Below are 24,370 nucleotides of genomic sequence, written 5' to 3'. Positions count from 1 at the left end.
ACAGTGGGAATGAAGACTCACCCGTAATCCTCGCCGCTGTTGACGTAGTCCGGGGGAAACATGTGCCAGGACGCGTCGTAGCAATCGTCGTAGCCCGAAGTCATGGTCCCTTCACTTTAATGGCGCGATTGAGAAAAAACATCCACTGATCATTACCGGCGAGTCGCGTCTTTTCGATTCCCCGGTATAGGCGTTCTCTGGCCGCCTCCGCCGTTGTCTTGCTTCGCGCTATCTCGATGGAAAATCGAGTTTTTATTATCAAATCTGATTAGAAGGGATTTTTTCTTTTTATTTCATTACTTTTTACTTTCGACTTGGTTACCGACGACTTATCGATCGTGGAGAAAACAATAAATCAGCCACACTCGACGTCCCACCGTATAATATAGTGTACACGGAAAAACCACGCGACAACGAAAAAATCGGTACCGGACCATCCGAGCGAGAACGTAACTATACCGACACCACCACGTGTGAGATGGAGGTGTTGCCTCTGCGCTCGCGGCCGGTCGATTGATATCCATCATCGTATCGACGAAACGAGAAAAAAAAAAAAGAAAAAAAGACGATGGGATGTGTGACGACAGCCTATACACGTATAATAAACAAACGTATAAAACGACGAACGGCTACCGATGTAGATAAAGAATAGCCGAGGCTTATCTCCTCTCCACCGACGCAGCGGCGACTGTGTTAGATAAGCCACCTCACCAACCCCGCGATGCTCCTTTTTTTTTTTTTTTCTTCTTTTTCACACTAGAAAATAAATGATAGCTCCGAGGCCCCGAAATACCCCATCGATTGGCAACTGTACACTGTTTTACCCCGATACTTTTGACGTAAATGTATACATTGTATACATAATCCCATGTAATTGGACGACGATGGGCGATGGACACGATGATTGCACCCATCATGTAGTGAGTGGCAACGTAATATATCGCAGGTAGCGCGAGGTTTGATTGTGCACTTTAGCATACAAGGGCGGCAGGTGCAAAAGGGGGCGATGAGCATGAACGTACAATATACGTTTTTAAAACCTCCATATCCACCCACGGTGCGGTGTAATATATGTATACATGTATATATACCATCCGTGCACATGCGGGGGGTGCGTGCGATCGCTCGGCATTTACGGCACGAGGGAAGATCGTAATTGCGATAATTAATCATTTACGGATATGTGCGTGTGTTGTGGGCTTGGTGTAGTGGAGAGATTTTTCGGGGGAGTTGTTGGGAAGTAAAGTTGGTGGGTTTTTGGGTGGTTGGAAAGAAAAATAAAAAAAAGAAAAAATCTCGAAATGTGGTCAAGTTGAGAAAAAAAAAAAAATGGAATGACGTACGTGTATAGCTCGGCTGGATTTATATCGGTGATATAAAAATTATTGTGTAATCCGGGCGTGGAAGGGAGGGAGGGAAAAATGTAATCGCGATACCGATCGCGCGAGCGCGAATAAAAGTGCATTTTTGCCTTACGTAAAAAATCAGTACTTGTAACGAGGTGCCGGCTACGTAATCGAACGTGAGAGGGAGGAAAGTAGGCTTATATTATTAACAATCGAATCTGCTGTGCATATCATCGCGATCTGCGACTGTATCTCGTTGGGTCGCGTTTGTTTTCTTGTTGATATGCGTATATACTCGCGTTGGTTGCGTAACACCTGATTTCACGCTCGTTGATACTTGCTTTGATTTATATATACAATTTGCGATGGGAAGTTCAACGTGTTTGGTTGTGAAGTTTTTATTTTTCTATTTTTTTTTTCCTTTTTACCTTACAGATAAAGTATTACGAAATATATTTTGTGGCACTTATCAACTATTCATAGTTTCTTTTTTTTTTCGAAAAAATTTTTTCGGTGTACCTTAATTTTTTTTTTCATTCCTTTACATGCACTACTGGTTGTGGAAGGTCAATCGTTTTTCGAGTATTTATAAATTGGTTCATTTAAATGTTAACTGTAGCTCATTATTTTATTATTATACGTTAATATCCTGTACTGTTGAGGAAAAGTACATTTTTGGTAGTTTGTGGATTTACCATTGATGTATTAATCGACAATATACTATGCTTAGAAATAAAAAGTAATCAAAACATTCTAAATTAAACATTCAGCGCCATCTTACATCAAAGTAAGAACTACACGTGGTGCTTAGTTATCGACTGCGAGTCGAGAAGGTAGCTACGAAATTAACTAATGGTAGCGTTCCGAACCTATACCTATAAAATTTGGTGTTTAGAAATATTAGATAAGATTCAGCATATATTATAGATACGCTACAAAACAATAACAATCATCAAAAAACCATTAACAAACGTGAAAGAGATAACAAAAATATGATTAATTAATTTCTATGATTTAGTGTATACTTAATTACGTTGACCCTAAACGATACGAAAGAGCTGCTGATTAGATTTATCACCTAAACAACTGTAATGTAAACAAATGATCTATAGCGGCTGATAGGTATATATGCGCATGTATATATAGTATCGTCGTCTGCTCGCTTACAAAATAAAATAACTATATATCGTCTGTAATATATAAATCGGATACTGTGAAAATTATACATATTAAATCGTTGATAGGTTGATTGATATACACGCAATCATACGCAAGTGATAAAATAAATAGGATTGGCCAGCCCATATACGTGTATATAGGTATATCTATATTAATCGTCGACGACGTCGACGTGTCTACATCGCACACACACGTATACATGATATAGGGGAGCAACAAAACAACTGTCCGCGACTCCGCGCACAAGCGCTCTGTTTTTCATCGCGACAGCCGCAGCAGACGTTAGTATTCTACGGTTGTGGATTGTGGGTGGATGACAAGCGGCTGTGATAGATATCGCAAAACATTGGCCGCTGACAAATGGCGTCGAGCAAGGATGACGGGATCGAGGAAAAAATCGCCGAGCTGTCGGTCGAGCCAGCGAACACGAGCAAAGACGTGGCCGGGAAGCCGGAGCCCACCAGTGTCTTCGGGCCACACCTGTCCGGCTTCGAGACGTCCGAACTCTACAAGCTGGCCCTCAATTTTTACAAAGGTTGGTGATTATTGTAACTACGCACTTGTATACTTACGTTTTATTTATTGTGCTTTGTTGCTTCTCCACTTGGCAGGTGTACGTACATTATTTCAGCTGTGAACGCGACACGTAAAAATAAAAATAGCGTGCCATAGTTATCTTATGTACAACATGTTTCTGTACGATTCCATCAGGGACTCGTCTGGATTAATTATTAATCAACTTTATAAGCCGCGTGTGATCGATCGGCCGAGGTCGGCGTCTTTTCCAACAACGACTTGCTACAAGTTTCTCCTTGCTTTTCCTTTTTTTTTCTACATTATACACTTTGTTTTCAAGTAGAAATTGGAGTTTTTTTCCGATTCAAAATAATGAAAAATTGATTTTCAGCTCAAATGTTTTAGAATCCAGTCGTTTTTCTCTCTTGGAACTTTTGTTTACACTTTGATTGAGTGCAGGAAAAAGTTAGGCAAGCAAAGTTTGGACTTGGCAGAATTTATCGCGCTCGTAAAATGATTCGATTGGACGCTTTTACATGAATTTGGCTTTTGCGTTTCGCGAATCAACAATGTCCAAACAAAGTTCGTTTTATCAGTACTGATTGCGATTGAGTATTATGATGTAAGAGTATTATTAACAAATAATTTATGTATTCAAAAGCCATGGGATACTGCAAGCCAATCAAATGAAAATAACCAGCAAAGAGGTTTACTTGATCCATTTTTTTTTTTTTTTTGCAGAAAAAGAAGGCAAAGCAGTCCACCTCTCGTATGAAGAGAAGATGAAGCTAGTGGCCTTCACGCAGCAAGTGTCCCATGGCAAGTACAGTCCAGAAAAGTCGCCTGAGCTTGGTGTCCTGGACGTGATCGGTCGGGATAGAAAGGCAGCATGGCAAGGCCTGGGTGACTTGTCCAAGAATCAGGCCATGGAAGGCTTTGTGCTTCTTCTGGACGATCTCTGTCCGTTGTTCAGAACCTTTGTGGAGGCCCACAAGCGGGACATCGAGGAGAAGGCACGACTCAAGAAGGAAGAAGAGCTGCGGGCCATCGAGGAGGAAAAGAAACAGAGGAAGGCCGAGCTGGCGAAGAAGAAGGAGCAGGAAGAACGACAAAAGGAGGCATACCAGCGCAGGCAGATTCAGGATGCACTGAATCAGCAGACGTACTATCAGTTCAAGGCCTACGCGGAACAGCAGTACCCGGGCAATCCGGAACAGCAAGGTGTGCTTATCAGGCAACTGCAGGAGCAGCATTATCATCAGTACATGCAGCAGTTGCACAAAAATCAGTCGCTCATCGAAGAGAAGGAGATCTTTGACAAAAAGGACATAAAGGACAGCGATCTTATCCTTGGGGTTGGTAATGGCAAAGAGATCGTGTCTCTGGTATCGAATGAGAATCCAGTGACGAACAATGACGAGGAGGAAGAAAACGATCAGGAAGACGAAGTGGAGGAGGAGGAGCAACCAGTAAGTAGAGCATGCTAACATGATAACCAACTTTTATTTTATACTTGTATGATGTTTGATCACAGGATGTTCCGGTGATAGTACCAGCTGAGATGTGGACGAACAAGGATATAAAACAATTCAAGGAGACGATCAAACGCGAAGCCGCAGACGCGGTGCTCAAAGTTGGTCACGGCGAGACAGTGACTGTACGAGTGCCGACTCACAAAGATGGCTCGTATCTGTTTTGGGAGTTTGCGACGGATGACTATGATATTGGTTTTGGGGTGTATTTCGAGTGGACTACGCCAAAAACGACGCAGGTGTCGGTGCATATCAGTGAGGACGAAGACGACGATGAGGATGAGGAAGATTATGAAACCAGGGAGGATTTGGAGTGTGGAAGCTCGACTGAAGGGAAACCGGATTTCAAGCCAAGCGCTGTACCTATCAGCGTCATTATTCCAGTCAGTTGGATGAATATTGCATAAAAATGATTGATTTTCATTCTGTCATAATGTGTATTTGACTATTGAGTTTTTTCTTATTTTTCTTTTAGATTTATAGGAGAGATTCGCAAGAGGAGGTGTACGCAGGTAGTCATCAGTATCCTGGACAGGTGAGTTGTTTGTTTTGCTTGTGTAAGCATGAGAGATGGTCGTTGCAGAGATGTACTGATAAAAGTGATTTATTTTGCTTGCAGGGTATTTATTTACTGAAATTCGATAATTCATACTCGCTCTGGCGGAGCAAAAAACTCTACTACAGAGTTTACTATACAAAGGCGGATAATAAAACAGAGTAACGCTGCCGATGGTGGTTTATTAAAAGACGATTAATGTTATTTTTAATGAATAATTAAATGTTGGAACACGAGAGCCATCGACGCGCTGGTTTTACAACGCTGTTAAATGCTAGTCCATTAAAATAAACAATACAAATTGAGAACACTCGACAACTATTTTCATGCAAGGAGAGCGCGTCCTCCTTTCAATTAACAAAACGTAGCTGAAGGAAAACACTGAAAGGAAAAATTTATATATTTGTTGAAATGAACGTCTAGAATATACTTTTTTTTATCTTACCGTCATGATGGATAGAGTAAATTCTCAATGTTTCTTACCCGCGTGATTACGTATGCATGTATGAGTGTGTAAAATAACAGTCTAAGGGTAGTGAGTAGCGAGAGTTTGAGCCGTGAGGGTGCGATCAAAACTCATACTTACGCACGAGCGCACGCATGTGTAAAAATTTGTGTGAGTCGTAAGTATACTGCAGTAGATGTACAAATGAAAATTGTGACGCACATTGTCATGTGCGCACTTTTGCACATAAATTATTTTCGGAACGTTAATGTAAGATGTAAATGCTCTGATTGTCATGTGTTTTTATTGTTTTTTAATATTGTTTCCAAGTTTTTAATCATACTTTATACAACTCGATTAATAAACTTTTTTTTTATAAATGCTTTATCAGGAATAGTTAAATGTGTGCTAACTATGTATGTCATGAAGTGGAACACAAGTTAACACAGAATACGCACGATGTGTATATTATGTAAAATCGAAAATTCAAACAGAGTCCTCGAAATCAAAATTTAAGTAAATCAGTGTTGGTTGAAAGATTTCAAATGTCATTTTATGCATACCTTAACAATGTGTTCAATAACAATTTTTTACGGGCTCTTTTTGGAAGCTTTTTCAAGACTTGAGGGCATTTGCAAATCCTCCAAATTGCGCTGATTTACATTCGTAATTCCTTGAAGGAATAAAAAAAGTCGATACGGCAATATATAAGCATAATCTATTTTTTCAATCAGAGACAGTAATCGACTCGAGAGGGTAGATTAAAAACCGCTATTTCCCGAATCCCCACGCAAGCGTCTTGATTAAGAGTATCGATGTATTTTCTAAGGACCGTCGTACTAACTTAATATTTTGTTTTTAATTATTAATGAACTTCAAAATTTGTGAAAGCGAATAATGTACTGAAATTTATTTATCGTAACATTTGTTCGGAATAAAAATACAATTAAACGAGTTGGCGTTTTATAACATTTATTGAAATACGATAACCATATTTTTGTTATACAGCAACGTTTGATGCGCTCCATAGTAAGATTTAACAATAATAGTAATAATCAAATTATCACTAGTAGGAATTTTTACTTTTTCTTTACTATACTAAAACTTTTAAAGCAAAAGAAAAACAATTTTTCATCCTTTCTCTTCTCTTCCTCGTTAAGCAAATGTTTTTTAACGCGGCAATACACTTTTTCTCGCTCGACAAATTAAGCGGAAAGTTAATTTATATTTCGTAACTATTTTTTTTTTTTTATTACTTTAACAAACGTTATAAACTTAAAAACTCGCACTATGGCTTTTTTTTAGTTTATTTATACAAGAGCACTTTTTTGAGACGGCACAAGTTGCGTATTGTTTTGAATACATGTATTTTTTACTCTCCAGCATTTCGATTTCCAAGAAAGAGTGTTTTTCATGCGCCCTTTCGAGCGTAGTCTTTACCGTCATCACCTGGGCTCGAAAAATCGATTTTTCCCTCTTTTCTCAAACTACATTTAAAGAGCACATTATCTTCTTATTTCCCAAAATTCTATTAAATTTTTTTTTCTTTTTTCAACTAGTTCTAGTCTTACACGCAGAAGCTTTTTTAAATTTTTGCCATTACCATAGTAAAATATTTATCTCGAGACAGAAAAACAACAAATATTCGTAATTGCATAAATTTCCAACGACATTCAAATACAAATTCAAAGTTAACGTGGAAAAATTACATTATTCCGTCATTACTTTTGTTTTTCGAGCCCTACAAACTAAAAATAACACGTGTCCGTCGTTTAAAACTTCATTTTCTGCATGTACAAGCCTAAATTGACGGTAGTTATATTTTTGCGCTGTATATTTTTCTCTTAAATTTTTTATTTTTTCATATCGTAATTTTTTTTAGTCGAAAATAAGTAACACTTATCTTAGGCTTTGCATTGGTATTCGTATAGTACACATATAATATTATAATGCAAATTTCACGTTACTTTTATATCTCATTACGTTTCTGGATTGTTTTTTGCCATCCACCACTAAGATTAATAATTACACAATAACGTGACAAAAATTGTTTAAATTACTTTGTTAAAATAAAAAAATACTGATTCATCACGAATGAGCTCAAATTTTGATATTTTCTATTCTCCTATTTTTTCTGACATTTTTCAAAAATAAAATTAATTTATTTAAACTTTTTAAATCGTACGTACAAATTGATTGTACAAATACTTGCGTCGCGATATAAAATCCAAACAAATATTTTACTGTCGTCAATAATTTTTATAAATTATTTATATTCTTATGATTACACCATACTTATTTTACACACTACAATTATTTACAAAAATTTTTTTTTACTACACTAAGCAATTCATAAGTACAATTTATCTAAAATTCAAGGCTCACCTGTCCCGTGTATAAATCAAGTTTATACTCTGCTTTGGTTTGAATCAGGTCGTTTATACATGTATATATTTTTTCATCAATACAAAATCAATATCCTTAATTTATGTAACAAATACTTTCAAGGTTCTTTTTTATTTTGATTACTACTTTTTTTTTTCTTTTTTTTTTTTTTTTTTTTTTTTTTTTTTTTTTTTTTTCTTGCGAAGCTTCAAAAATGGGAATATCGGCACATTTGGAAGTAACCGCAACGTGTAGACTTAATTTAATAAGGGCTACAACTAAGTGCACAGAGGATCGATGCGAAGGATAAGCCGCAAATATACTTAGGTACACGTATAGATATACTTACAGGGGGCGTTTAATTAAAGTTACTATTTGGCCGCGTCGAAATATTCCACATAGTCAGTACTTAGTACCATCGATCGAAGCACATATTTATAATCATCAAGCGACTCTCATATTTTATAACGTCATTTATTATTCATATACGTATGTTGGTATACTCCTTCTTCGCTGAGCCGTATTTTTTATTTTTCACTTATGTGAATTTTTATTTTGCAAGCCCTTGCAGGAGATTTGACACCGTTATTTTTTAGAAAAATAAATTACATATGAGATATACACGTATATATTAATTTAGAAATGTATGAATATTTGTATTAGTTGAGGAATGAACTTTTCATGAATATTTCAAGGCAAAGCAATGATTTTACAATTTTTATTAGACTTTGAAAATTACTTAGGGCTTAAGACACCAAAAAAATTGAGCTATTTAGTATTCAATGTCATCTCACTTGAAAATATATCGAGTGTCATGACGATTGTTTTTTTAATGGCAGTAAAACTCACAATCCTAAATACCATACGATAATTCATCCTATGTACGAAATAATAAAATTAATTTCTAAAATTTTGTTTGGAATGCCATCGTTTTTATAACAAAATAATACTCTGGCAGACTTGGACACTATAAATTTATGGATTTCTGAACGCTATAAAAGAAAATTGTTTTTTTCGTAAGTAAAGAGTATTTTTTGCTGAAAGAATTTTCGATTCGTTACAAAAAAAAAAAAATTTTTTTTTACTAAATACATTTCATACATACAATGGTATTGTAATGGCATTTGAAATCTAATATTCAAATACTTAGAATCCTTTTGTTCTAAGTTTTATTTATTTTTAAATTGTGATGCATTGTTTTCGCTGGAAAAATTTTTGTTAAGCTCTCTGTTGCAATTAGAAAAAAAAAAATTTTAGCATGAACAATGCATGAAATTTAATAGCAAAAAATTATCTTGAAAAAAAATTGCAAAATTATTCGTGTCCAAGTCTGTACTCAGAGAATCAAATAAATGGCCAGACAACTATTGCATCAAGTGTATACCTTGAGTGTCAAAATAACTACGCGATAATCGATAATGTCGAATTGTGTCACTCAGTAGATAAGCAAAAATTTTTTTCTTTTATCTTCGAAGCAATAGTATTTGTTAATTTACAAAAAAATTAACGTTTCAATTCATTTTTCCCCATGTATTCTTTGAATTATTCAATGTTTTAAATTTTCACAGCCGTTTTTATATCAATTCTGTCAAAAAAGCAAAAATCAGCGCTTCGTATGTATTATTATAATTATTGTATACAAAAACAATCGATGCACATTTATTCGGTGATTAAATTATGTAATTATAGCGTAATCACACGTACACATTTTCTTCAAACAAACTTTTATTGAATTAGCTTACGAAGACATTGAAACACGCTCGAGAGGTCAAGTACGCTTTTACTCTACCGATTTACGAGGAATATTATTTTTTTTTTTTATTTCTTCACACATTCATTGCACATATGGTGTCGTGGTTATCTATTTAATTGAATACTATATAGCAGTGTAAGAGAGCCTCTTTGTAGCCTATATGTATGGAGTTCGAGGTGACTGTATTTATGTCACCGTAGAAGTAACGAAAATTAATTTTTTATCGATTGCTGATTCTCAAGTGTTTGACGCATCACGTTTACATTAATTTTTTAACATCACCTCCCTTTCAGCTCATTCAATGTAAAAATAAATAACTTATTTGCTAAAACCTCCGAACGTTTGCTGCGATAAGTTACGGTTTTAAATTTATAAATTTATTTTGTGCACTTCCCTCTCCCTTCATTATTTTATGGTAATACAAACGACTACTGTCGAGCGCTATTTTTTTTTGTTAAACAAAGGAATCCCGCGTTTATTGAAAAATCGCGTTTGTGCGGTTCGCACCCTCCGAGTATGAATTTTTTCACTATACGAATAATAACGAAACACGCGAAAGTACTTGTCAAAAAATACAAAAATGTTTGAAGCGCAACTTCGACACTCTCACGCATTTTTTTTTTTTTTTTACATTAGTACAAAAAATCGTTTGTACTGTAAAAATGACGTATCTGCTTGAAGTGTAAAAACGTTCATTGCGTTGTGTCGTGCGTTTATTCGTTTAAGCAAAAAGCTCGAGAAATTTGTAACGAGAGCTGATGCGTTTATTGGGATGAATCAAAAAACAACAATGAACACTTTGGTAAAAAACATTTATCACACTGTCGCCTTTCGGACGACGTTTATCTCAAAAACGCATTATGAGAGATTTACATTTTTTTCATATTGAGTAAGGGTTTTTCCTTTATATTTTACTTATTGCAACAGCACAAATGGACCGTACATGATTAGTGACTTTTTGCTTGACAAAATCATTACCACATGTGGAATTATGTAAAGGAAATGTAGTTTTACAATGTCTCAGCGTTGAGAAACTTTTCTTCCTTTTTTTTTTTTTTTCTTTAAGGCAGATATCTGATGCCAAAACGAAGTCTCGATTGCTAAGTAAAAACTATAAGCTCGCAATTACCAAAAAACCTCCAACTTTTTCCTTTAAACAACAAATTTTATCTACAGCTTACAATCATTCTTCGTTTTGCAAAAAAACTAGACAAACCCCGCAAGAACAGAGATTTAAGAGAAATCTCGTATAGCCATAGTTTATGTCATCCTCGATCACATTGAAAAGTTACACGAAAATCTTATTCACATCCATAGACAATAAAAGGTTCAACATTGAAAAATCATTTCAAGGGTAAACTGTGCCTTGTTATACGCTCGACGGACATGTAAATCACGAGCCCTTTCCCTATACACGTACAATAGATTAGTTAACCAAGTTCCAAAATGTCCGTCAAGCGTACGAATTTCCTCCACATCTTGTCAAGATTTTCTTCACAAAGAAGTTTCGATGTTGACGTTGGTGCGCTTAACTCCCGCGATTCGCATGCCGGTGTCCATCCTCTCCGTGAAGCTCTTTCGCAGATTCCGATCGCGGCGTCGCGAATCCTTCCGCCTCTCGGTCAACGATCTCGTCAACCGCGATCTCGTCCTCTCCTATTTCGGAACGTCTCATATCAACCGACAAGGCAGACTTTACTTTCAGACCAAATTTCTCACCCCAACGTCGCCACTGCATCCAGCGACCGCGTCGTCGCCTGCACGGCTGCGCTCATCGGCCGTACTGGACCGACCGGGTGTGCCGCGCGAGTCGGGCGGCATGGTTACACCGTCGTACGAGGGTATGGAGATCGCCGTCTCGACGCACCTGCCCAACGGGCCGGTCCTCGCGTCGTCCGAACTGCTGTGCAAATCACTCCGTCGGTTTTACCGATCCAACATGTGGGGACAAAAAAATTAAGTCCAACTCACCTGGACGACGCCAATTGGGACTCGTTGGGGGCCGTTGTCGAGGTCGTGGTGCCATTAGCGTCCGTCGAGGTGGACGCGTCGCCGCGATCGGCGAACGAGCGCCGTATTCGGGACAGTGCGGGCAAGGTCACGGCCTCCTCGTACCTCGGGGGGTTCTCGGTGGAGGACACGCGGTGCCGGCCACCGAAAGGGTCCAGGGGGCAGATCTCTTGAATCGGGCTCGCGAATATTAGGGTCCTGCAACGGTGCATGACTATCCACTCGCTTGCACACGTGTATTCATATATGAGGAAATCCACAAAAAAAAATATCATGTTTCGGTTCTCCAATTTGTGCAAAAATTGCGTAAGGAGTGCCTGCTTCTCAAAACTTACCATGTGCTACTAGGGTATTAAGGGTGTCATCTATTGTTTTCTTCACAGTACATGGCATTACGAGTAAAAGTGCGCCTCAAAAAAATCTTTTCTATCAAAATGGCATATTTTTTGTGGATTTCCTCATGTACGTGTCACGGTAGGTACATATATAATTTTATGTTTAAATGGCGTGAAACGGGGATAAATTGTGCGCTAAAAGGTGTAAATATTATTCCGCGTATAATCGAACGGGTGACTTTTTTTTTTCGCCAAGTAATTCGCTTCGTAAGTGACCGTGCCATTATTGTATATTTACCTATATAAAAGCTCGCGTGTAGGGTATATTATACGTATGTTATTGCACGGGTGTCGATCGTGACGACAATTTAGCGCACGCACGTCGAAATAACATCGAATTATCGTACAACGTATAATATGTACCTCGAGGGGATGTATATATAACTCTGTGCTGCAGCTACACCCTAAGAGATCGTCGCTTTATGACTCGATGGCACGCGAATACCTGTACTTGTATATATATAGGTTGCTACACTCTGTTTTTCATACATGTGCTTCGTCGCGAACAAAGTTGAAGGTTGGATGTTTTTCCTTTTTTTTTTTTTTTTTTTTTGTATTACTTGAAAGAGTGAAAGAGCACACAGGTGTGTGCGTAGGCATGCAATATTCCAAGCACTTCCGCGAACGAGATCTCAGCGTGGAAAACGTTTCCCGGTGGATTTAACGTCCTTGAATTATTCAGGCGCCTTCGCGAAACACCGAGCGCGAAACTACGCGTTGTAGCCTCCGCTACACCTGTCCTCCGGAAAAAAAAATCTTTTCACGCTCGCGAGATGTATACCCTCGGGCATGCACGAACCTGGAATTGTCCCTCCTGTGGCCGAGGGACTGGCAGCTCATCCGCCTGTGGTGCTCGTCTATCCTGAGACTCGTTGGCCTGGCGCTCTCCGCCCTGCACCCATCGCAACGACACTCATCCTCCGTCCCTCCACCACCAGCAGCTTCTGTGCCGTAATAATCAGCGGTCCCGGCTAGGCTTTGTAGCTCCTCGGGCGTGACGAGGGTGAAGCGCCTCCTGTTGTGCTTGAGTATCGACTTTAGGCAAAAGTAGGCGCTCCGCGAGCCTGTGAGCTGATGCCGCTTGACCACGGGCTCCTCGGCCATCGGGTTGACCGTGACGCTCGCTATGCTGCAGCTACTGCCGCTCGTCAAGCTGATCGGGGTCTCGGGCTGCTGGAGGGGCGCCCGCTTTGGAATGGCCCCGGTACGGCTGGGGCACGGGGGGCACTCTGCCAACGAACGACAAAACGCTACAACATCCCCGAACCGATACACGTGTATATATATATATATACGTGTGGCTTACCCGTGGCCTCCTCGTTCTCGAGGATGTTCTCCAGGCTCCGGCGGTTGGCTCGCAAAAAGGCCAGGGCCACCTCGTTCAGCATCTCGGTGCTCCTGCGAAGGTCCGGCTCCGAGTAGTCCCGGACGATGCACCTGCTGCGCCTCTCCAGGATCGGCGCTCTCGGCTGCCTGAGCTCCCCGGGCTCGCTCGACAAGCCCCGGCTCCTACGCTCCGAGGCGGCGTCGGTGCTCAAACAGTTGTCGCAGATACGCACGTCCTGCCGAATGCTCGGACCACCACCACCACCACCCTGCGGGGGGTTAAAAGAAAACAAAGAACAATCGGCAACGAGACTATATGGTGTGTGTATATATGATACACTTACCGGTCTGCTCGAGCCGTTGGTTGGGGCCTGGATGGTGTCGGCGAGGCCGTGGCAGGGACAGTCGCAGACGGAGCCGGTCCGGTGGTGGGGCGGTGCAGAGGAGGTCGGCTGGTGCTCGGCCGAGGCTCGCTCGTAGAGCAGGGCCTCCGAGTAGCTCGGCACCATGTTGGAGGGCTCGGTGGTGGTGGAGGAGGAGGCTTGGTGATGGTTGGCCGCGGGTTCCATGAGGAGGGCCTCGCTGTAACTCGGGGCCAGCATGTACGAGCCCGGGGCGCTCAGTTGGCTGGCCGACGTGTGGATCTGGATGTTGGTCGGGGTGTCGTAGCTCACGCCGAACAGCTTCGTTATCTGATCGGCATACAAGGGCGGGTTGTACACGATATGCGATACAAACACACGTAATGGGTGGTGGTGATGGCTCACCTGGTAATCGACGTACTGGGTCTTGCACTCGATGATGATCCTGAGGGGCCAGCTGAGCAGGAGGGCGCTCAGGCACCAGTAGACGTACGACCGCGTGAACCAGGGATTGCCGAGCACGGCCACCAGGGTCATCGGCCCGAAGTTGCTGCACCCCAAATCTAGACCCTCGCGCATCTCCATGTAATCGTCTCGGAACTCCTACGCCCAAAGTTTGCCCACTATCACTAATTGTTATTGTCGTTGCATTGCCCACACTCATGCGTATGCGTATGAGTATGCGAGCTAAGGTATATATAGAAGGGGCTTGGTTTAAAAAAACAATCGACACCTGTTCGGCGAAAAAACGCGACCTGGCCTCCTCGAACTCCGTGGCGGACCTCACGTTCGAGAAGGCAAAGCCCTTTGACAGGTTGATCTTGGTTATCGGGATCTTTGGGTCCAGCAGGAGGTCCTTGCTTATGTCCTTCGAGCCGCAATAGTCGTAGAAGTAAAAGGAGGTGGCCGCGTTAGAGTTGACGCGCTCGTAGTACACCTGCATCAAGGGACATTGATTGTTTGCTATTATTATTATTACATCCCTTAGCTCCAGAGGAGTCACACTGAAAAACTAAAGAGATATTCGTTTAATTTTTTTTTTTTTTTGGGGGGGGGGGGGGGGTAAATAAAGTAAAGCGACGCGTGCCAACTTTGCCGCGAATCGATATATACATGTACACGTTTGTAAAGCCGTTGCATGCAAAAACGCACCAAGAGCCCTCCCCCCCCCCTCAGATTGTGCCCTTCAAAAAGACTCCGAGCACGCGAGGGGTAGCTTTTGTATCGCGACTTCGGCACAAATACACATGTATATATGTTATACCCACCACACACGTACTCGACCTTATTAATCAATGCCCATCTGGATGTAAAAAGCTTCTTTCCGAAAAAAATAAAAGAAAAGTAAGAAAGAAAGAAAGTACGAGTTGGTGCTGCCTTAAAAGCATCGCCCTGTGTACAAGCGAGAAAAAGGTTCTAGCGTTGAAAGTTAAGATCTCGAGCGAAATATGCGCGTGACGTGTATACATGCATACACACACACATAATATATATATTCATGTGTGTAGTATACCTGAGCGTATTACAGAGGGGGAGGGTGGATTCTGATGTACAGTGTATATATACGATAAAAGTGCACTTGCGCCCCCACCCCCCTAATCTCCCCTCAAACCTTGTGCGGTACATGTACATGTGTGTGGTACAGTGTGTCCACTCGATTCCTCACCTCCGATATATCGATCGACACCACTATCGTACGTACATGCACACGTATCATGCATTTACAGGAAGGGGGGAAAAGGGGGGCGCTGCTAATTCAGCGAGCAAATAATTAATTCTACGAACGCTTGCGGGTCGTCGTCGTGTCGTTCGTGATGGATGCATGTCTTCTTCTTTCTTTTTTTTTCTCATGTATGGGTGAGCGAAAGGAGAGAAATCGAAATTGTGTAACGGATAAATACATGCACGGATACACACACATGTAACGAGTCGCATGTTGTTGTATGCTGTGTATTATACCACCAAGAGGGGGGCTTGCGCGTTGCAGTGGCGGCTTGGTTCAAGTGCCTCGGGGAATTAAATTGAGCGACGCTCGGGGCTACGCGCGTTCGTTCGCTCGCTTCGTTGAACTGTACTGCAAGATGTTGCGAGATATTGGGGGGTTGGTTTTTAAGACGGGGATTCTGTCATTATTTTTTGTCAGCGCAACGGTGGTTTTTTTTTTTTTTTTTTTTTTTTCAAGGGCAATTGCTGTGGTATACGTTTCGTGTGACGGTGTACCCACTACGGCAGGGTGTATCAATTTAAAATCCAAGAGTGCCGTTTTGGACGATTGCACGGGCACGCGTTCGTGCACAGTCGAGTAAAGTTTTCATACGCCCAAATATTTGAAAAATAAAAAAAGAAAAATTTCTTACCAACGGTATTAATTTGTTAGGGACGATCCGTCGTCCTTAGTAAAGAATATAAAAATCCGTCAAACAACCACGTGTCCTCACGCAAAGTAAAAAAAAAAAAAAAAAAAAAAAAATCCACTACCTCGATCATTCAAACCTGACGTTATTTGCAATAATCCGCTCAAGGTCGTATCTGATTCCTCCATATGTTCGAAAGGGACAATAACGCATCTATCATCCCCTCCCTAGCGATGAAAACACTCGCTCATATTCCACTAGGAGATAAAAAAATACTCCGATTCACTTGATTTTTCGAAAGAGACGGAAAAGAGAGAGAGAGCGAACTTCAGCACCGAACAAATATGATGAAACGGAAATTCGATAAACGTCCTTCATTGGCAACGGTCGCGCGAGTGTGTGCGTTTGACGTTGAAGTTACTCTACCACCAGCACACATATACCTACGTTAATGTAACGCTATGGCGCACACGCGAAATTGATCGAATAAAGGAACAAAGCGAGTGGGAGAGGGAAATTTGCTAAACAATAGATCGATCCTTTGTACTTTCATATGTATATGTATATTATACACTACACCTGCAGGCAAGGTGATTGTCGCTGCACACGTGCGTTGACGCACCCACCCCCTTAATCCCTTATCATTCCTCTTGTTGTATGTTATACATACCCCTACTCTTTTTTTTCCAGATTCGGGGAGGTACACGCACAGATTTTAATGGGCACTCAAGATTTTGTTTATTTTATAAAGGATATGCACGAGGAGATATTATATTCTTCCCTCGAGTTTTGTCGGTTACGTAAGAGGATGTAGATATACATCAGCTGTACTGTAAATGGACCGACTACTATATAGTTATTGAGGGTTACGGGTCAACTAAGACGTGAGCCCATTCAGTGTAAAATAAGAGTATGATGGATAACATTTTTGTTACGCAATTGGGCTGTGGAATTTTATGAGGGTGAAAATAAAAATGTAATGGCCAAAATGGCACGACCAACGAGGATTGGAATCGTGTAGCAATGGAAACAACGAAATAATCAAATACCTCTCTATTGTTATAATTAGTTATTCAATCGAAGGGGTGTATCGAATCGAAGGGCTTGCATAATAATTAACGAAATCAATTTGGGCTGACCACGTAACGTAAAATATCCTTCGATGCCGATATAGGTTGTACAAAAAAAAAAAAAACCGTGATAATAGTATCAATCACACCGAGTTTACTCGTCTTTCCTCAACACAATTGAATTTTAGGGTCTACCGTACCTTGACCCTCGCCCTCTGTGTTGTGTTTGCATTGCCACAACTACACTGATCCTCGTAAATATACAATTTCACGAAATTTGACGGATTATGTGTACACACTGCATAAAGTACACGTAGGTAGGTGTAATTTCTAAACCGAGCCGGGCTAATCAAAGATAACGTTTTGTTGGTCCCACCCCCACCCCGTGACAATGAAAACCCAGGGCGTTTGTAAACACAAAAAGCATCGGGGGAAAAAATAACAAACAAACCCGCGACAAAATTAATTGCCTCGAAGCGCAAGAGCGGCTTTGAGCTGTATTGAACTCACGACATACGCGGATTATCAAACGACCTCCAGTCCAACAACACTTTTCCTCGACAAAGTGCATCGATTCCTCAAAAAAAAGAGGAGACTATACGCGGCGTAGTTTCAGAACCAAAGGATTTAATATCTCCTCGGTGCAGCGGACGAGGTAAACTGCGTATAGAAACTATGCCCTCACCTCCTCGATCCACATATATACACAAATTACCCACAAGCAAGGAACAAAAGCCAAAACGGGCTTCTCTCAGATTATATTATGCACATAAATCTCGCAACAGCAGAGAGAGAGAGATGAACCTCGTATCGACATGCCCATGCATGCTATACGTGGTGTATACGTGTATAATGTATAACATTACATCATTATGCCACGCGATGCGTACGCGTGATGTATATATATAATATGTACATTGTATACCTGAGTGGTGGTGAAGTTGTCGCCGTTTCGGTATCGCATGACCTGTCGCTTGCGGCGCACGTAGTGGTAAGAGATGGCCTTCCACCAGATCGTCGGCTGGGCCAACTTGAGCTGGGTCAGCTTGGCCAGGGCGTTACTTTGGTCCTCGGCGTGGCGCAGATCGATCCTGATCGGCGAATGATAGCACTCGACCAGGTAAACCAGGTACAGCATTCCCATGAACGCCACCTGTGAACGAGACCCCGCTTATATTGCAATCTACGATAATTTTTTAACTGTGGTGCTTTATAATGCACGGGTTACCAGTGGGTCTCCGTTGATCTCGCGGCTTTCCCAATTACGGCTACAACCGCTTGTATAGCTTACATTGCCAACTATTGGCGGGTAGCTCACGCAAAAACGTACACGAGATTACGCGACCGTTTGTCGACTTTTGGTGCAATTGAATCCCGATGGCGAGGGGCTCTTTCTCTGCGCTAACCACATACGAGCCATAACTAACGGCCGGGGGTGCTCGTTCGAACATAAAAGAGCGGGGATATAAATGGCACGCGGACCGCTTTTTCCGAGCCATCAGTGAACTCCGAGGGGGTAGGTAGTAGCCAACGGCTCTTTGTCTCTCGCTTCCTGTTTTTTTTTTCCCCCCGCCCCTCGGGACTCGATTGACCGTGCAAGTTTTTTCCACCCTTTCGGGGATTTGCGTGGGGAAAGGGTAGCCGGATGTATTTTCACGAATTTCGGGGATTTTTCCTTTTTTTCATTCGCAGATACCTGCGTAGATACTTTTGGAGAGCTGTCCGACCTACGTAACTTTCGTCTTGATTGACGTGTCATTTTTTTTTTCTCTTCGGTTACTCCGCTTATGTATAGGTAAATATTATGTATGTCAACTGCAAAACAGTGAAAAGTTGGACGGTGTCGCGCTTCGTTGGCTGTCTCACTTTGTTTTTTTTTTTTTTTTTTTATCTCACAGCTCGGCGCTTGTACCTTTTTTCCGGGAAATTAATTGTCGGAGAGACCGGAAGCGTGGAAAATAATTACTTTCTCCGTTATCTCGAAGCATTTTTTTCTTTTCTCCATTTTTTCCTATGGGTTTGGTTTAAAATATGATAAGTATACAAGTTGTATGTATTACACAGGACTTACGGGAATGTAAATGTAGCCATCGTCGCAGGGCGAGACGTACTTTGTGCTCTTGATTGGAAAAGTTGAAAAATTGATGACTATCTGAAATCGGCAATTTACCAAGTAGTTGTTTATTTTGTATTGCGCGTATATAATATACATTTAGAATCACATGAGCACAATATATACATATAGACAAGTAAGTAATTATGTTGCGTATGGTCGCAAAAAGGGGAGGAAAGAAGGAGTGGACGAACCTTGGTGACGTTGGCACACCTGCACCAAGTGACGGCGGCGAGACAGCCGTAGATCAGCACCGAAAGGACCAGGCACTTGCAGTTGGCTTCCTTCTGGAGTGCACCGCAGAGCGTCTGTGGTACGGCCTTTTGCTGGGAACAGAGGTTTTTTTGTTTTTTTTTTTCGTCCCCCTTCTGTTTGTTATTGCGGTTAGAGCTAAGGGCGTGCACGTTATCACTTTTTCAAATACTATTATTGTTTTGTGCCTTATCACTGTTCGAAAAAAATATGTTTTAGCTCCAAGCGTCTAGTAATGTTTCGAGAGGTAAGAAATGTTAAAAAGAAAAGATTACTCGAGTACTATGAGGTAAAATTTATCTTCTACACAAATATATACGTGTGTCGAGTATTGTAAAGAAAAAAAAAAATAATAATAATAAATAATAAAAAAGAACGCACCATTGAGAAAAATGTGAACCTCCAAAAGTATGTGTAACAAACGAAACCGAACGCATGAAATAATTGTACCCACCCCACGCATACAGAGTCGTGTAAAATTCCAGGCAACTTCGCGAAATACACGATTCGATTATGCCGCGCACTCGACGAAATAAGTTTCGACGGGTAACTTTACGCAGAAACTCGAGAGACTCTTCTCCCGCGAATACATTTGTTCCACGTGCTCGTTGAATTTTTTTTCTTTTTCCCCGAGTTGACGCGCTCCTCCTCCAAAGTTTCCTCGTTATAACCATTCATTTGCTCCGCGTACAAGACAGATAATTTCCATAACGAGCTCCGTAGAGAGGGGAAAAAAAAATTTTTAACTCGCGTGCCAAAACAAACGAGTAATTAATGCTTCTTCACAAAGAGAGCAAAGAAGAACGTGGCGTCGCAATCAGCTGCAAAATTCTTTTTACTTTACCCCCCAAAAAAGGAGTGCAACGAACAAAAAAAAAAAAAAAGCAGGGGAAAGGACTCTCACCTCTTCATTCTCCGGATTCATCGTTGTTGCCACCTGACGTAGTCGACGATCGAGGGTCTCCTTGGGTAGTGTCGGGCGGCCCGGCTCATCTCACTCGATCCTGCGTCCTGCGACAAAAGGACTCCCGCTTTTCATATCCAAACTAGGTTACACCTCTGACGCTGTCTGTTTGAAAACTTTTTCCCGTTTCCCCCTTCCCCTCCTTTTTTCTCTCAAAGTGGCTACAATGGCATTCCCGCCCCTCCCCCCCGTTTACTAAAGAGAGAGTTTGCTACTCGTCGATGCGGAAAACAGGTTTGCCGGAGTTTTTGTTTCTCACACCGTGGCATTTCAAAAAAAACGAAAATGCGATTTTTTTTTTTTTTTTTTTTTCGGTCGTATTTTCCATCGTATTGTAACATCCCTCCAACCTAAAGTGGATAAAGCATCTCGAGGCGCCGTCTCGTACACGGAAAAGAATTTTAAAAAGCGAGTGCCGCAGGAAACACGAGCATTAAGTCGTAGAGCGAATTATCCGCGTAATATAAGACTTTGAGGGATACAAGAGAAAAATATGTAGGTTACCCTGAGGATGTGGATGTGTGTGTGAGTGTGCGCAGGGTATACGTACGTGCGTGCATGCACTTGCCCCATATATATTTCGTATTGAACGAGCGAGCCTGAATAGTTGGAATCTTTTTTCTTTGTGATGCAGTGACGAGGGAGAGTTTTAATCTTTCATGCTCCTGTCTTTTGATCAAAACGATTTTGACATGTTTTTTTTTTTTTTTCTTTCTTTCGTTTCCGTGTGTTAATATCGGCGCTCGCGCTTTTGGTAGATAGTATTTTTGCAGTACGATAAACAATCCATTGTCCACTGACGGAGGAATCGGTTGGAATTGCATCGCCCAAGTGCTTTTTCTGGCTTTTCAGTATTAACAAACAAAACGGTGCTTTCGAAATTCTTTTTCATTTTTGTACAATGGGAACCGTCCCATCTACAAACCCGGAAAAACTCCATCAGTTTCCCGCGAGGATGAAAGAAATCCCGAGTCTCGCGTCAGAAGCAAAAGCGCCCCAGTGCGAATCGGACTCTCGGCATTTTCGTCATCCCTTCCTTTGGCCGGTGGCGCCTGATTTGTTTCGCCCCCCCCCCCGACCTCGCGTTACCACGAATTCTCTACATACCGGGGGATGGCCTGGAAAGACAGCTGTTACATAATTTCGACAGACGTCAAGATTTATCCAAAATCCGAAGCGTCCAACTGTCCGTGCAACTATATTTTCCTCGATCGAAGTGGAAAAAAGGAGTTCGAGTGAAAACCAATACCGGCTTTTTCACGTCCACTCGATACGTCGAGGTAAATTCAGTTCCGATCGATCGAGCGCACGCGAAACCAATCCGATCTCCATTTATTTTTAAATAAAAAAGAAATACATATCACTGGCTGCCAGAGGTCGGTCATAGGAGTTTCGAGCGATTGGACAGAGCCGGCACGGGGATTGCATACACCCGCAAAAGGGCAGCAATCGATGGAAAATAAAATGTGCCGCTTACAGGAGGGGGGAACAACTACGTACTCGAAATCTAATCGAGATCGGGTTATATAAAATATAGATAGGGATTCAATCGTCAACTGCGGCAGTCCAGTTCTTTTCGTTCAAATGGGCTTGATTTCACTCTACGGGGGGATGGGACGCTTTAACCACCGCCAAGAAGCAGGAAGTGTTGCGAAGAGTCTCTTTAATTAACTCGCTTCTCGGCGTTTTTTTCTGCTTTCCCGTCCACACCGTTGGCCTTTTCTGGTCTTCAGGTTTTGTCAACTCGATTTACCTTTTTTCCCATTGAATTCGCGAGACAAACGTACATCAATAACTGCACTCTCGTCAATGCACACAAACATGTATAGTCTCACGATGTTTAAACTTTAACGAGCTGTCAGAGTGGGATGGAGCCAAATTAAAACGACAAGCGATGTTAGCCTCGTAAAACGCGAAGAGTCGAAAATCCGGGACACCAACCGTCTCTCAAATTATCCCGGCAATTAAAATCAAATCCAACAATCGGCAATTTTCACACCCGTTGGATGTTGGTACTTTGGTAAGGCCTAACGAATCGGAGAGAAAGAATAGTGCACTGGTGGTGCCAACACGTATATTGCTTGTAATTATCGCGGTTGTTTTTCGAGCCAAAACAGAACAGGGTGAGATTACAATTAGAGCCTCAGTGGTGGGTTGATCGATCGCGGGTTGAAGATTTGAAAATTAATTTTCCTCGATTCCCGACGATTGCGGGGATTTTTTATAATTGGATGGTGAGAGTAATAAGTGATATCAAAGTGTTATTGTTTTCGCTCTAATCGAAAGCGATCGGACATGTCGGCCCATACGTTGAGCTCCACTACTGTGCGATGTACTTTTGCGTGCATTTTTGATGCGGTCCCGTTGCTGCACGTTTTTTTTTTGTTCAATTTTTATATTTTAATTACGTGCATTGACATACTTACACAAGAATCCACTGCGAGTTTTAACACGTAAGACCGAGAAAAACAAGATGTTACTGATGGTAAGATTTTTTTTTCTTTTCTCAAAGATACAATATGGATAAAAATGAAGGCAAATGGATTTCTCTTGGGACAAATTTTTCCCATTCCGTGGGCTCCCCGAGAAAAATGAAGAATCAAAGCAACATAATGGGATCAATCGAGTATGCCAAGTGCGTTTTCTTTGCAACTACTACTCTACATTGTACGTATAATCTGAAAAACGAATTCTACAGCGCACTTTAGTTATTTCATGGCGAAGAGGAACTTTTATAATGAGTTTATCTACGTTTTATTGCTACAAAGATTATCGTCATCCATATTTTTGCAAGTGGCAAATCACTCGAAGCGCATTAAAAATTGCTCTTATTTTATTTATTTTTTTCCCTCATCAACTAGCATATTAAATCGCCCATCAACGGTCAAAAAGAAGAAAAAACCGATTTGCACCAAAATATCTTTTCATACTACACGGTAACGTCGAGTGCCACGATCGAAAATTCCACTGGCAGTACAATAAATCACCGCAAAGTATTTCCCCGCGCCAAAACTTTATCACTATTGTTAACGTTATTTAATTCCGCCGAGTATGCGATGCTGACTAGTCAGAATATTTGCCTCACGCGTTAATTTTCCCCTCGACACACGCACACCCTCGTTTGGCTTTATTTTTCAATTTAGACTGCACAAGTGCACTTTCTTGTCCACAAACGCGCGGAATATTCCACGAACGGGACATTATCAAACCATCGTCGAGCAAAGAAAAGTAACACACAATCGGCTACATCGGTGCACCACGGTTGTGATAAATGCATAGTCCTGAGTGCACGAGGGGGTGTTGCATGCACGCACATCAGTCACGCTGTCGGCTCATTTGTCACTCGGCAAGTTTCCGGAAAAATAGAATTTTCCTCGCGAAACGGAACGCAGTTTGTTCGGGGAGTCAATTCCAATTATCATTCGACAGAGAGACGCGTGCAGCGGCTTTACGTAATTATCGGCACGGACGCGGCAGGTATATATACACGAAAAAATCAGAGCACGTGCCCGCGATGGACATCGACAGATCGCCGAGTACCTCCGTAACGAGCGCCAAAGTTAATTGCATTTTTCAACCTTGTGTTTGCATTGCATATACACACGCATGTACAAGTCACTCCACGTCGATCGTCCTGCACCAGAGATGTTATACGTGAATATCATTTCAAAAAAATGGCACTTTTGTAAGGAGAGGGGAAAAAAAAAACATCAACACTTTGATGACTAAATAAATAGGCACACCTGCAGCCACAACAAGAACGGCCGAGCCGGCACATCCGCACCGATGGGTCTCCTCCTGGTGCTCGTCCA

General features: G+C 41.5%; 2 protein-coding genes across 2 annotated transcripts; one reads left to right on the top strand and one right to left on the bottom strand.

Moving 5' to 3' along the window:
• Nucleotides 1–2,784: 2,784 nt before the first annotated feature.
• On the top strand, nucleotides 2,785–6,528 carry LOC106639360 (Golgi resident protein GCP60). Its single transcript, XM_014352924.2, has 5 exons — nucleotides 2,785–3,060; nucleotides 3,783–4,510; nucleotides 4,576–4,956; nucleotides 5,049–5,108; nucleotides 5,193–6,528. Exons 1-5 carry the CDS (start codon nucleotides 2,886–2,888, stop codon nucleotides 5,292–5,294), a joined length of 1,446 nt encoding a protein of 481 aa, XP_014208410.2. The 5' UTR covers nucleotides 2,785–2,885; the 3' UTR covers nucleotides 5,295–6,528.
• A 4,600-nt stretch (nucleotides 6,529–11,128) lies between these two features.
• LOC106639332 (uncharacterized) lies at nucleotides 11,129–24,370 on the bottom strand. Its single transcript, XM_089597320.1, has 13 exons — nucleotides 24,302–24,370; nucleotides 20,499–20,605; nucleotides 19,537–19,668; nucleotides 19,301–19,381; nucleotides 18,155–18,382; nucleotides 14,539–14,742; nucleotides 14,211–14,408; nucleotides 13,788–14,135; nucleotides 13,385–13,712; nucleotides 12,917–13,346; nucleotides 11,684–11,920; nucleotides 11,420–11,615; nucleotides 11,129–11,365 (listed from the first exon to the last, which is right to left on the bottom strand). The coding sequence occupies exons 2-13, from the start codon at nucleotides 20,517–20,519 to the stop codon at nucleotides 11,207–11,209; spliced, it is 2,562 nt and encodes an 853-aa protein (XP_089453446.1). The 5' UTR covers nucleotides 20,520–20,605; nucleotides 24,302–24,370; the 3' UTR covers nucleotides 11,129–11,206.

This window comes from Copidosoma floridanum, unplaced genomic scaffold, assembly GCF_036245765.1.
Source record: "Copidosoma floridanum isolate Cflo_tuat_1 unplaced genomic scaffold, Cflo_Japanese_pri ptg000032l, whole genome shotgun sequence".
Classification (NCBI taxonomy): domain Eukaryota; kingdom Metazoa; phylum Arthropoda; class Insecta; order Hymenoptera; family Encyrtidae; genus Copidosoma; species Copidosoma floridanum.
Note: the sequence above shows the minus strand (reverse complement) of the source record. Positions and strands in the feature narration are given on the sequence as shown.